This window comes from Pavona decussata, unplaced genomic scaffold (genome assembly GCF_977016875.1).
Source record: "Pavona decussata unplaced genomic scaffold, jaPavDecu1.1 SCAFFOLD_439, whole genome shotgun sequence".
NCBI lineage: Eukaryota > Metazoa > Cnidaria > Anthozoa > Scleractinia > Agariciidae > Pavona > Pavona decussata.
The window spans coordinates 1-15,243 of record NW_028145794.1 but is presented as its reverse complement, the minus strand read 5'-3'; the positions used below and the strand labels follow the sequence as shown (position 1 = coordinate 15,243).

The 15,243-nt window shown below is 37.3% G+C and overlaps 1 protein-coding gene across 1 annotated transcript; it reads left to right on the top strand.

Annotated features, from left to right (window-relative positions):
* The first annotated feature begins 5,293 nt into the window (after window positions 1-5,293).
* LOC146450582 (uncharacterized) lies at window positions 5,294-13,731 on the top strand. The gene is made up of 9 exons (XM_085100235.1): window positions 5,294-5,429; window positions 6,123-6,529; window positions 7,400-7,459; window positions 8,368-8,539; window positions 10,414-10,542; window positions 11,071-11,146; window positions 12,733-12,844; window positions 12,973-13,028; window positions 13,459-13,731. Exons 2-9 carry the CDS (start codon window positions 6,284-6,286, stop codon window positions 13,622-13,624), a joined length of 1,017 nt encoding a protein of 338 aa, XP_084956361.1. The 5' UTR covers window positions 5,294-5,429; window positions 6,123-6,283; the 3' UTR covers window positions 13,625-13,731.
* Window positions 13,732-15,243: the final 1,512 nt, after the last annotated feature.

The following is a 15,243-nucleotide window of genomic DNA, read 5'->3' as shown; positions in this document are numbered from 1 at the left end:
CTTACAGTTATTAGTACCAGTTTAAGTGTACTTTAGAATATTGCGACTGACTTAAAAGTATGGAATTCTTCCACCAAAACCTGTTGGCTAACTTTAACTTTCTACTGCAGTTCGCAATCTTAACGACCGGCGAGTGAACATACATATATGCTGTATTGTTTGTTGCCTTTATGTTCATAACCAGGAGCAGTTGAAATATTTGTTTGTTGTTCAAGCTTACCCAGTAGCAGTTTTGTCTGTTTATCGTGTTCCCAGCTCGCCTTCAACGTTTAAATTTTCAAGGAGGATGAAGAATTTGTATTGTTTCAGGTTCCTTAGAATCCAGGCATACACTACTGATAAACATTGATCGATATGCATGACATATACAGCTACTAAAGACTCCCTGTAATGTTTCTACGAACAGCATAGATGCACAGCAGAAACGAACCAGTCCAACTCAGTTGTAATTATAACTTCGCTCTGAGTTTCCCTCGTATTCTTTAAAATTCCCAACTTATTTCTTTTCCCAACCCAATCATTTCTCTACTCAATGCGGTTTTACTTTTTGAGCCAGTAGAATTATAGTGTAACCACGTTCAACGAAACTATTCTGTAAAAGTTCTCTGCAGTATATTCTTTATTTTTTTGTTTTTGTTTTGTTTTGTTATATTATATTTCATTTGCTTTTTGCAGTGGAACTATTTTTCTTATTGGATTTTCTAATCTTGGGGGCACGGATGTTGCAAAAAATTGTTGTTGCGTATCTAGTCAATAACCAGCTGAACAATAAACTAGCTTCTCCGATCGCCGAGTTCAGAGTAGTTATAGAAATTACTAGGTCAACAGAAGAATTGTCAACAAGCCATCCAATGGCTGATTTAGATGTAAAAAGCGATACCAAAACATCACTGCCCCCTAGTGAAAATTAACGCTTTTGTGGAAAGAGCGGCAATTAGTCTATTCAGGAGAAAAAAGTAATATTTTTCGCTTTTATTTTTAATTAAGTTTAGTAAAAAGGAAAGACAAATTCTTTATTTTTTTTCACGTCAGAACGGTTATTTTTTTTTTCAAAAGGGAGATTTCAAAAGCCAGCGAGAACCAATGTATGATATTTATTACAAAAAAAAAAGAAAAAATAATAAAATAATAATAATAATAATAATAATAATAATAATAATAATAATACTAATAATAATAATAATAATAATAATAATAATAATAATAATAATAATAAACCCTCCTATTATTTTGCGACGCGTCCAGACCTATCGAACACCTTATCGTTGCATTTTGTCTCAAACTTGCTGTAATGATATCTTGAAATTTCGCTGTCATTGTATGGTCTCGTATATTGTAGATCGTATGTTTTCCACCAAAGCTTACATTCTTCCGGCGCAGAACATGGAAACAACAGAAAAAAACCCCGAATATTTCCTATTTTTTATTTAAGACCACTGACCAAATTATGAGTGGACCGCTTTACAAGGGAGAGCATAGCTCGGTTCCAGCCCCCATTCCACGGCAAAGTTTTTAATGGTACTTCGCTGGATGGCTAATTTAAGACAATGACTAGTTTTCTAGTTGGAAAATATAATTTTTAATGTTAAGAAATTCCTTGCAGTCTGGGGATGGTTATTTTATCAGGCGCACAGAGACTTCCCTATCTAGACTGGGAAGGGGGAGGGGGGTGGGAGGGGGAATCTGCCCGCGGCGACTTTTAACCGGAATAACTTTTTTTTTAATATTTGAGAAAACGGCCTGAAACTTCAAACCTTTTTCGAAAATTTATCGGGCAACAATTTGATGTTGTCGGTTATTGTTCATTGACTTTGATGTTGCCATGGCAATCGAGTTTTGACAAGCCGATTGTTCAGAAAATGGAAAATCCTTTTTTTTTCAAATAAAGAAAATTAGTTTTCTTTCAGTGACTTTTAGGTTATCTGTGTTCCTTTATTGGTTCTGAATACTTTTTGTTCAATTTCGGCGCCTTGCTGAAGTTTTGGGAAAAATAAAGAATTTTAAGATGGCGGATCCATGATAGCGGGGTAATAAATGACTTAATTACAACGCATGAGATGTCGCAACATTCCGTTGCGGACCTCAAAGGGCACAACTGTGCACGTACCTTGTATCCTCTCATTGTCTTATTGTCATTGCTTCTATAGTTGCGAAGTTAGGGGGCGGAGGGCGGAATCCCCCCATGGTCCAAAACGACAAAAACAAAAAAAAAAAAAAAAAAGAATAAAAAATAAATAAATAAATAAAAAAGTAACCCTACAGTACGACCACAGCCATTGTCATTAATTGCTGTTAGAATTGATATTTTCTTTACTTACTGAGACTCTTATCAAGTCAAGTAATTTCAGAGGAACCTGTGCCGAAGCCTTGGTATCTTAAAAATTCAACCATTCGATGATTGATTGATTGATTGATTGATTGATTGATTGATTGATTAGATGCCAACTGAGAAATCAGATAATTAACTCTGCAGTGTAAATTTGAGCGCTGAAAGTAAACCTCTTAATTTTGTACAGAGCACGGCTCTACAACGGAATTGTGGTTCACACGAGTTAAAACCAAAAGTCGTTTATCTCTGTGGGATTCGAAACCACGATCCCAGTGTTTTAATTTGATCTTCGATGCTCTACAAACTGAACTACTAGGCCCGGGGGAACAGGTATGAAGCTGCAGGGGATACATGAAAATTTTGGTAAACGCAAGCCTGATGATTACACCGGGATATCAGAGAATTAGTTCAGTCTGCAATGTAAATTTAAGTGCTGGAAGCATTTCCTTTTTTAATTTAAGTACTGGAAGAAAAGCAATAAATTCCTCATTGACAATATTGCCGTACGGTAAGAAAGTATGGTCCAAACGTGGTAAAGAAAAACATGCTAGATAGCTGACTAGATGCCTAGTACGACAATAACGTATTATAAAATTTGTTTATCTTTTCTATTCTGTTCTCTTTGGTTTATAAGTGAGTGATTCTTCAGTGACCTATTATGCAAGCAATGACACATGTACTGGACTTGATAAATTACAAGACAAGTGTGCCCTTACAGGGGGGAGAGCGGCGAAAATCGATAAAAAGCAAAGTCTTCAACTCGTACAAAAGGAAATCGATGACAATGAGACATACTGGATTGGACTCAGGTGAGAAGGATAGGATCCGGATTATCCAATGCATTCAACAGTCATGAGTTTAAAGCATCATTTAAACAAATGGATGGACACTTTTAACAACTGAGTAACTGAAGTTCCTTAAATAGTGTCAGTGCTCGAATTTGGCTCGCCAAGTTTTTATTAATTGAACATATAATTACCAATTATAATTGATAATTGGCATGTTTTCGAACTGACTGGATTTTAGGAACTGGGGCTTTGCAGACAGTCCAGACTGGCGTGTTTAAGTCGGTTTGTCAATGAATTCAACTTACTCAGCGTTCCTCTATTGACGTTACAGCCCTACTATGTTGTTCTTGTCCAAGCCGACAAAGAAATCTTGACTCTTTGCTCTTGGCCAAAATATTGAGTCTGGAGTCACCAAATCGCTTAAGCCAGGACTTGTGGTTTTCGCTTTCCAACTCTTTTGTTTTCCCACACATTATTTTTTTTGTGTCTGTCAGACTTCCAGACTTGTTCGACCGCTTGCTTTAAACTTAGTTTACCTTGTTTTTACTCTCGGTCTCTAGGTATGGAGTATTTATAACCTTGCCTTCTTTGGTAACGGCCAATTGCAGTGCGAGGAACGTCAGGATCGTAGTCTTGCCCGTCTTTTCTTAAAAACCGTTTTGAAAAATCCTCGAGAATTTTGTTCAGTGCCTCCGTTCATAGCTGCCCAAGACCTCCAAACGTTTAGCCAGTCGTTTCTGCTTTGTTGGGATTTTTTTTTTGTATTTTGCTTCAGACTTTGTATTAAAATGCAGTTACTCTCTTCACTGAATACGTTCGTCATTTTGTTCGAGACAGCCGATTTGCAAGTTTGTGTGCCTGTCAGTCATTTTAATTTCACCTTTTTTGCACTGATTTCAACTTTGTGCACTGCATTTGGGACAAATTGAAATGCTGTCTACCAATCAGATTGCAGAAAGGTTTGTACGTATATTATTAAATACGTGCTAGTTATGCAATGCTTTCTCGTGGTATACCGTGAAATAACTCACGAATGAGATCAGTATTGCATGGTATACCACGAGAAAGCATTATCCCATGCCACCCACTGAATTAACACAAAATGTCACTATTTCATGCTTTAACAGCAAATACAATCAGTGAAAAAAAAAAAAAATTAAACAGATTGACAACGTTTCTTGAAAGTACATAATTTTGACAAAAAATTAAAAAATATAAATAGGTACTGCTCATAAGATGTATAAAAGCCTTCAGCGAAATTTGTAAGCCGCGAGGAACGCCGGGATTTTTTCGTGGAATACTAGCCGTTGCATATCATAAAATATGCAAAAGGGTTTCCAGCTTTCTATGGCATGGAATAAAATACAAAACAATACGTTATATGTATTATATTCCATTACTTAACAAATAGGATTCATTTTGCCGTACGTCTGTACGCTGACAACGCACCGATGGTGTCAAAACGTGGTGATAACAAAGTACGCTACAAATAGCGTGACTAATGGATGAGAGAGTACAGACCCACGAAAACATAATATGAATTTGTTTTATATTATAACTGAAGCAGCAAGATATTTCGTGAGCGAGTATCACGTTTACTGAGCCAAATTAAACAAAACAAAAAAAAAACAAGCAAATTTATACCGGATTTCTACTGGCGAAACATTTGGGCAAATATTTCTTTCTTTGTCACACCATAACAAAGTTTTCGGTAGTAAATTATTTAACCTTGTTGAGGTCACTTGCAATGATCGTTGTCGGATTTTTCGTTGGACAGTTTAAATTTTGCCGGACCACCACTCGATGGCGTCACTAATATTCGTGCGTCTGTACTCTAATCAGAAACTTCGCAACACCGAATCAAAACGCAAATTTGACAACGTTCACTGTATAAATGCATTAAAATACGGAACATTACATAAGGTTTCAATAGATCACTATGGTAATGAGTGGCAATGATATTCTGTCTCGTGTGATCCTCGCGAGGATCACACGAGATAGAATATCATTGCCACTCATTACCATAGTGATCTATTTAGACCTTATGTAATGTGTTGTATTGTAATGCAGAGTGCGTTGTGTTTGAATTTTTTGTATTTTTAGCTGGGCCCAAAGAGAACAGCAGTATTTTTGGGACCACAAAGGAGACAAAACGGCGAATATTTCCAAAAACATTGTCCAAGAACCTCCAAGAGGGAATAACAAGCAAGAACAAAGCTGGTATTGCTTTTTGGTTTCTTCAGAGGGCAATGCGACACTGAAAGGGGAGAAATGTAGTAATGGCAAAAAGTACAAATATATCTGTAAGAAAGGTACGCAAAAATGCTTTTTTCCACTTGTATTCCACAGGAAACTAAACATCAACATAAATTATAATATCTCCATGAATTTGTTGTATTATTTACTTTATTCAGAAACTAAATCGTCACCAAGTTTTAAAATTACCTGGCTATTGGCACCGTGCCAGTGTCTACTGAATCCTAGACTCGTGTCAAATACAATGTCAACCCATAACTACCTTCTTGTTTAATATTACTTCTTATAAGAACTGATTTAAGGCTCTGACAATTAAATACACATCTCTGTCGTCTTTCTACTTCTTTATCCACAGTTTACATGCATGATATTTACTAAATTTATATTCATTCATCCTCCGCGGGTTTATTTATTCACAAAATGACCAGTTCCCAGCTAGATTCATAGCTCGGTTGGTAGAGCACTATAACCATACCGCAGGGTTCGAATCCAACTGGTTGGAATCCCATTAAAAACTTATATTTGGGGTTTTGAAATGCTCCTCGTGACATTGCCTCCTTTATTAATTGCCTAGTAGGTAACATAATGGCCTTTTTAAGTTTTCATTAGAGGTTACATTATGCAAAATAAATTATCTGAATAACATTTTTACACTAGATTTTCTATTTTTTTTTTTTTATAGCAGACATTGGTTTATAGGGAAATTTACAATCATCTCAAGAGGGAATTTTTTGGTTTTCTTCCTATAGATATATTGACATCGTCCAAATTAGCATTCGTGGAAACTAAACAAGTCTCTACGCAGCTGGACACCGCAACGAGTACGGAACCAACACTGACAGTGAAGCCTACATTGTCTACGAGTAAGGAGCTAAAAGTACTGGCTGAAACAGCACTACAAACGTCCACTATGGTGGCAATCACAACTGTAAATACAGCAAAAGCAACAGCATCAGCGACAACAACAACAAAAACAACAACAACAACAACAGTGAGCAGTTTAGGATTGATCACACCATCACCAGCAAGCAGCCTGTCTGCCAACTCAGTGCTATCAAACACTTTAATGACATCAGTGATGGTTAATACAAAATGGACGTCAAAAGCCTCCATCAAATGCACATCTGCTCAGGGGAAACACACTGCTAGAGAAAAGGTATTTTAAATTTGTTATCAAAGAACGCCACAAGATCAGCTTTTGTCTAATTTTCAACAGATGAATCTTCTTTCAGTGGACTCCCTTTAATGCTATTTTCAAGTGTCCTCTAAGGAAGGATAAAAAGAAAAAGAAAAGGCTGGTGGATGGGTCCCAATAAGTTAAAGCAAAGGAAAGATGCCCATTTACGGGAGTTTTCTTTCTATTGGAAGCTTTTTTAACATTTCCAAAGGAAATTGTCGTCCAAGTAGTAAACACGACCTTGGTTGGTGGGCCTACTGTTAGGACCTGTTTGGTTGCTACAGCTTTTATCTGTTTCTCACATTGTTGGAATATCGCCAATGCGATAATAGAAATCAATCCTCCCATAAATGCCTTATATTTATCAAACATTACCATGGCAGGCTTCGTCTCACGGTCTGGAGGAGGCGGTCTGGCCCAGCGGTTAGGGCGCCGGACATGAAATCCGGAGGTCCCGGGTTTAAGTTCCGCCTCGACCACGCTTCTAAACAGCCAGCTGGTTTGCCTCCTGCCAGTTGAGATTTTTAACACGTTATGTTCGATTTGATTATTGATATTTGTTTCCCGTTATTTCTGAGTGGAGTTCCTGAAACTAGCTTTGGATAGCAAAGTGCATTTCCACTATAAAAAAAGCATTTTTTTTAGTCAACTTACGTCGTTTAGCTTTGCGCTTCCCCTGAACCTCCAACGAGAAACTTGTCCTATTAGTCTATGTGCTGGTGGACCAACCGTTATTCGAAATTGAATGTTTTCTTAATTTTGGTACATCCTGGATGACGGTCTTCCTTTGTTTTCTAATTATCTGGAGGCAAACTTCGCACCTACTTTATATTATATTATCTTTTACAGTTGGAGTGTTACAAGGCAGCAATAAAAGCCCTCAATGTCACGGACAGACATTCTTTTCAGGTAAAGCAACAATGGTTATGTTCTGAAATTTATTATCCTTTCTCAAACTCAATAATAATTAATCAACCGAAAACAAAGAAAACCACTTCTGAGACCGTGGTTTGGATATGCATTCCAAATTGCAATAAAATTTTGCCAACTTTAGCCTTGAATTTCTCCTATAATTATTGATCATTTGAGAAGCCATATCAGACACTCGAAAGTGTGTTTCATCAGACATCCAAACAGCTCGATGTCTTTTAAAAAAACTCGACTGCGCCCCGTTTTTTCAATCTACTTCTAGGTGTTCGGATATCTGATGAAACACACCTTCTCTTTTTTTGATATATTAATTATCAAAGTTTCATTGAAATACCGCTTACGTTTGGAAATATTGCTCTTCTGCAATCGCAAAATTACGAAACTGTCTAGTGTTAAGGTAATAAGCAATTATTAAAATTAGTGTTGGTACGCCATTTCCGCTGTCATTACAACCCTTCACTGCCTTTGCTGAATTAAGTTATGGGAGGCGAGATTTAGCAAAGATAGATGGTCCTAAGACAGAGAAAGGAAAGGTAGGACGCATCGCCGAAGGGGAGGTGGGTGGGTAAGGGGTGGGTAAGGGGAACGGGGTAACTTGGCGAGAAGGACCAAAGTGCAGGAATAGTTTGTTTAAATAGGCAGATGAAGTCCCACGAGACACGGGTGGATTTGACTTGAAAACACCAAGGCGTTGCGCGTTGGCTAGTTTTGTGGTTATTAAAACAGTGAGAATATGGTCGACATGCATTTATGGTATCCCTGAAGTTATTCTAGCGCTATAATGGTTAATGTACCATGGATGCTAAGCAAAGCAAATCCATGAAATTGCATTATAAAATGACACAATTTTTTAATAACATATTTTTGTTCTGAAATTTCTATTTCAGAATGCCACTAACATAACGAGGGATTTTTTCAAGGAGTTAAAAAAAGAAAAGGTGAAAAGGAACGAAATCAATCTTTTCTTGGCTACTCAGGAATTGGAATCGTTCGCTATTGAGTATGGCAAGATTCATTTCAAAGCAAATGAAAGCAAAGTCATTTCCCAAGAACAATATGGTAAGTAAATGTCATTGATATTAGAGAGAAGCCTACAAAAAGTTATGTTGTCCTACGATTCGAGAATCACGTCACGATTTCAAAAGGGCTGCCTTCTTGGACCCACCATCTTGGATATCTTGAGTTTGACAAAAAAGTAATCAAATAACGAAAACATTAAAAAAAAAATGGGAGGATGTGAAGGCACTGACTTTGAACATTCATTCAGTTGTGTGAGTAACTGACGAGGATATTTTGTAGTCTTAAAAATAGCTTTTTTTTCTCAGAAAAAAAAAAATGTTAGTCTATCGTTATATCTTTTTCAATTCACAATTTGTTCATATTTGAAAACTAGTCATGGTTGAAATTACTTGGTACCAGATTTCAGCTCTTTATTGCTTTTTTACCGCTCATAATGTTGTAAATTAAGAGCTACAGTGCATTATTGCAAGGAGTATACTACAAAACAGTTCCAAAAATCTTGCCGTTGAAAAACCACGCACTTCGTACGACTAACTGACCCAGAACCGAATATTCAGTAGTCTAAGAAAAGAACAGAACCTTTCGCAATCCATAAAGGCTGGTTTCCATATGATCGCAGACGATCGTAGATCGCAGATCGCAAACAATCGCAGACGATCGCAAAAAGGCTGTTTCCGCATACGTTTTGGTCAGCGAAAACGTCAAATATACACGCGCGTGTTGGCTGAAAAGCAAACAACATCGCCAACGTGCATGGTGGAAGAGCGGACATTTTGCTGCAAGCAAATTTACTTCTTCTGTTCGTCATGATTAAGCGAGTCGTCGCCAGCTCCAAAACCGTCGAAAACATCGGTTTTGGATTTGATAACGACCGTATGCAGTTCTTATGTTGGAGAAATTTGGTCTCCGCTTCCTCGACCGATAAATGAATCTTCAGCCCGATTTTGTCCCAATAGCTGACCTTTTTGTTCTTGTCGTTAAAATCTTTGCGCCTGCGATAATAAACACATTTATAACGTAGACCGTTCCTACAATCGAACACACGAGCGTTGAATCGTGGGAGAGAACTCGAAATATTATGGGATGCGTTTCGATCGCGGATCGCACAACTTTGGTTTCCATCTGATCGCACAATCGCAATTGATCGCAGACGATCGCAGACGAGATAAAACATGATTCCTCGCGAAGCGAGGACAATTAATTTGTCGGGCCGAGCCTGCCTCGAGCGAAAAATATATTTATATTTATATATGTATATATGTTTATATGTTTATGTCTTTGAAGGTGTCCCTGGAGCAAAATTTGCATACATCGGAAAAAATATGCGTGCATGATCAAATTTTAACTACAATGTTCATCAATATTCACTGGATAACTATCTCTCCAGAATCTTTTTTCCTTTCTTTTGGAAATCTTTTTTGTGAAAGATTGCATTGAAGAAATTACACTTTTTGTAGCCGCGGTAAAATAATTTTTCGAGAGAAATAAGTTCATCGAACACGACAGCGCTGCACGCCCGCTGTACATTACGTCGCGTCAGAAATAGATTTTCAACCGCAAACTAGCCTGTGGAACTACGAAAAGACCATGCTCATCAAAAAAAAAATCCTATGCCCCTTTTAACCTCCTCATTTGATGCTGCAATACGAGTAAAGAGGGCTTTCCACCCAACCCCAGCTTCGCGAGGTTTTGCGAGTAACGTATTTCTAGTTCTATCTTCTGCGATCGTCTGCGATCGTGATGGCAGGATCGCAGACGATCGCAGAGGTATGTTTTCATATGATCGCAGACGATCGCAGACCTCATTGCGATCTGCGATCCACGATCATATGGAAACCAGCCTTAAATCTACTTCAGGATCGAGGTTCACCACAATGCAAAATACATAATTTTTTTTCTCAATAATGTTGCAGCAATGAAGCTCCAGAAAGTACCAGCGGATAACAAGCATGAGATCGGTTTCTCTCTTCATGAGACGGATTACTCGGATAAGGACGATTGGGCGCGTATTTCCATACCATCAAGGGTTTTCAACGGAAAAGGTAGAGGTTGGAATTATTGTTCCGATGCTGTTTGCAATGATTGAAAATCGCAGTGTGCTAACGCCATTAATTGCCAATCAGTTAATAAAATATATTTTTGCATAGGGTATTCAATCAAAGAAAATCAATGATGGGAAGCGCAATCAATCAATCAATTCTAATCGATGCTAATAAAAAAAAATATATATAAAAAAATAAAATAAAAAATAAAAAATAAAAAAATTGTCAGTGTTAATATCCAATGAGTTATATGTGGGTGGTGTATGCCTATGCTATTGTAATTCTAATTCGACCCGGGATCCGAGAGCTAGAGGTTTGTTAGTCGTAAGAGACCTTTTTGTGTCAACATCATTAAAAACAAGTTGATTTATTATATTTAATTTGACAGTAAAGTACTTGTTGCCCAAAAAGTCAATAAATGCGAGAAGAACAAGAGCGATCTGTCAGGCGTGGCTCGCGCTTGTGTGCGGGCTTGTAATACGAAGCTTTTAGTTTTCCCTATAATTGTTCTTATTTTCCCGTTTTAAGACGCTGTCGTTGTATATTTTATGTATACTGGCATTGAAAACTGGGTCCTGGATGAAGAATATGTGGAATTGGATGAGTGAGTTTTTGTTTTGTTTTGTTTTTGAATTTGATGCACCTTTCCAGATAACTTATACGTAACAAACCATTTTTCCTGCCAAATTAGAGGTAACCCTCGGTCGTACAAGCGAGATCAATATCAACATAATGTGTAACAATGTAGCAAAAACCATTCTTCAGTGGTGATACGCTCAATCTTCTCCTTTACATCATGTTGGTCACGTGAGCTATAGACAAAATTCTTTGATCTCGGATGGATGCGAAGCCGGACGTCCCGGATTTCGATGACCAATGCCATACCGGCAATTCTGATAGTAATTCTAGAAACGAGCTATGTAGATTATCAGTCAACATTAACTTTCTATGGCTGAGGTCACACTAGACAGCTAAATCTCGATTCAACTTTGTTAAATCACGATTTAGCGAAATCTGTGTATGACCTCTAAAATAGCTGTTTAGAGACTCCGATGAAAGTTGCTGCTTTCGCGGCAGAGTTCAAAGACATTAAATCTCGTTCTATATCATCTTTGGAAGTACGATTTATCATTTGATTTATCTAACTCTCCATCAGCTAGCCACTGAGATGACGAATAAGGAAAATGACGGCAACCCCTGCAAATTCCTCAGTTAAGATAATGTTCCCGCCAGTTTGCCCGGTGTTTAAAACTCTTCAAATCGATCTTCACAAACCTGTTAACTGAAGATTTATCTCCTACTTAAAATGTCCAATCTCCCTCCGTTTAGATTTACTATTCCTTTCATACCATTGGAGCCCGACGAGTAATGCATCGAGCCATTGCTGCGGCCGTGGAATGACCCACAAGCGCCTATGCTGTCCACTGCTCTGCCTACAAATAGCGGCTCCAATTCTTTTTTTTTTTTTTTTTTTTTTTTTTTAGCGGCTCCAATTCTTAGATTGCGTTGCCTTCGTAGCAAAACAAATCTCAATTTCCTCATGCGCCTACATCGCGATTTGTAGATATACGTGTTTGACGATGAAAAAAGCTAAAACAGCGACGATAACTTTTTCCCAATCCATCCCAACCGAAATTTCTAAATTATACAAACGGTATTGAAATATCTGTATGCTACTAGAATTACAGTTGTGGGTCAGTTTGACAGCCGGATGCGATAAGGGCTCTCGTTAAACGAAAATCGCGATTTAGGTTAAATCGTGATTAACTGAAAAGTCACGATTTATCTTTCTGGTGTGACCTCGGCCACATGTATGTACCTGCCATGCTAAGTAGAAACAGCAAATTTTTACTGATAAGGGGAACCGTCTCACGTTGTAAGTTGTACGTCAATTTTGAAAAAAAAAAAACTGTTGAAATATTATCATCATCATCATCATCATTATCATAATCATAGTCATCATCGTTATTATTATTAGTATTGATAGTAAAGTTCGACCAATGAGAAAACGGCTAGATGTATATCATAGCAGGACTACCCGGAGAATGAATGTAATTCATATTTGTTAGGCAACATTTAGATGAAGTTAAAACTAAAAAGTTACAGTGAGATAAATTATTATCAAAACTCAAACCTTTTACTTTTTGTTTTGTTTTATTTTGTTCTTTCTCTGTTGTTTATTTTACACAGCGACAAACTTACGAACCTCAAGTTGGGAAGCCGGATAATTGCAGGAAGGGTAGACCCTGAACCCCCTGACATTCTTGAGGAAAATGTCACAATTTCTTCGCTTTATGGCAATGTATGTAAAACATTGATCGAAGTTTAACGTAGCATTCACTTCTCGCGTCTTGAGGAAAATAATGATGGAAAAGCAGATCTGACTGAAAATTTGTACTAATTTTAAATTTTCTTGCTTAAAATTTGTAGGAAACAAGGCTGAAGGAGGAACTACCAATTTGCCATTTCTGGGACTTTTCAATCGAGTAAGTCAAAACAATTACAATTTACCATAATGCGACGTCATGATCATGGTGACGATGATTAGTAGTCCTAATTTCCTTGTTGAAAGTGTTTTTTATCAACTGCTGGGTGGTAAGTATTTTCGACTCAGTTCATTGTTAAGAATTATTTTGTATTGTTTATTTAGACAACCAAAATTGCAAGGACAATGGATCTAAGGTTCTGGATAAGTTTTGAAAATGTTATATTTTTACACTGTACCATTCTATCATCCTTGTAAAGGACGCAGTTAGCTATAAAGATAATTTGAACGTGTGTCAACAAAATCAGAAATGGAAGGATTTCAATTTACCCGCACTGTCCTTCCAATCCCTCAGTCTTTTCCTCACTTACACCCCATAATGCCCCGGCAAAAAATATCATTTAGTATTGACATTTTTATTTATACTTCAGGTCTGAAATGAACGGGTCGTGGTCCAGAAAAGGATGCTCGTTGATGGAAAAAGACCATAACAAAATCACTTGTTCCTGCAATCATCTCACCAACTTTGCTGTTATGATGCAAGTTGGAAAAAATGCCAAGGTCAGAAATCATGCGCGTGATTTCAAAGTCGAATGAGCGCGCAGCGCGAGTTCGATTTGAAATCACAAGCATGATTTGAGACCAAAATTGCACGACATAAAGTTCAATTACTACTTTATTACACCTATTTTGAAATCACAGAGTTTTATTCACTGCACGAAAAAACGGATTTAATCAACTTTGCAACTGGAGCAAATCTGGAGCAAATTTAGGGCTCTAAATTTGACACAAATTTGTCTTTGATACAAATGTTACGCGAATAAACAAATTTGCTTCTGCTCAATTTGTGAGCAAATGTGGCTTAAATCTGATGTTTGCTTGGAATTTGCGTCAGTTTTGCAACATAGGTAAATATACGAATGCCATAAATATTTGCTTCAGGTTTGCTCACTATAACAAAGTTGAAAATTTTACAGCATAGTAAATGCCGGCAAACACTGCGCAAATCCCATGTTTACATCATCATTCCAGCTTGTGATGTGATAAATATGCATGTATTGTTTGTTTCCTTTGTTCACAAGCCTCAGCTGTGCATTACACCTATCTAGGGATTAGTGTAGGGGTGGTGGTGTAATTAAAGTGCCATTCCATGGCTGCCACCGCCCAGGTGATATGGCTATGTATATGCATCAGGTACTACCAGAATTGCTTTTAATGCCATTTTATTTACTTGTTGTGCAATTTCAGATAACACTTGCTATTCCCCTGCGAGGTTATTCATTTGTTTTGTTTTACCATTAGAAGACCTTGAGACTCAATAGGCAAGCTCTTTCATTTTTGCTGCTGGCTTTATTTGCTTTGCACAGACTAAAGCAGTCCCTGTACTTCACCATGGGTTGTTTCCCTCTGTTATGAATAAGAAATTGTAGTGTGGTTTTTTAAGCAGAGTGCAAGAGAATACTAACATATTCAAACCGAGACCCATTCCCAGGGGAAAAGAGAAATGTGATGCTACAATAGGTCTGAATATGGGTCTGGAAAATGGCAAGTTTTGGGGCTAATTTAGTGTTAAGTTTAAGGAGCAGGGGCAACCCTCTCTTCCCTTTGTATATGCTGTTCATACCTGTAGTTCATATTGATAATACAAGCATGCCAGAGTACAACTAGACAAATCTGCATGGATTTTCAAAATCGATATCAATTTTATAATACCTTAGTTAACAATTCTAGTTTAAAAACAAATAAGGTTCATTGCTTTTTAATGTTTCCTTCCAAAGTACTGAGCAAATTGTAGGGAGCAAGTGAAATGTTCAATCAAAACTGGATAAATTTACAACTGACATACTATCTCTATTTTTTTTCCTTTTCAGTGCAAATTCAGACAGCAACGGGAATCTTTGATCGGGTGATTGAGCAGTTCCTTCATGAGTATGGAGGACAATAAAGGTGTCCTTGGTCAAGGGCCATCATGGAAGCTGAATTATCCATGCAAACCATTCATGTATTGGTCTTGACACTGACATAGCTGGTAATCAAATTCTAAACCAGCGACAAAATTAACTGCATAATAGGTGTTAACCTTTTCTGACACCTAGTGAGCAAATACTATGTCTTGTATTTCCACCTTGAGGCATAAAAATAATAATTTACACTGATCATGAATAAAAGGTCACCATTCTTACAGTATTGCCTGTATAGCTAAGCCATATTTAAAG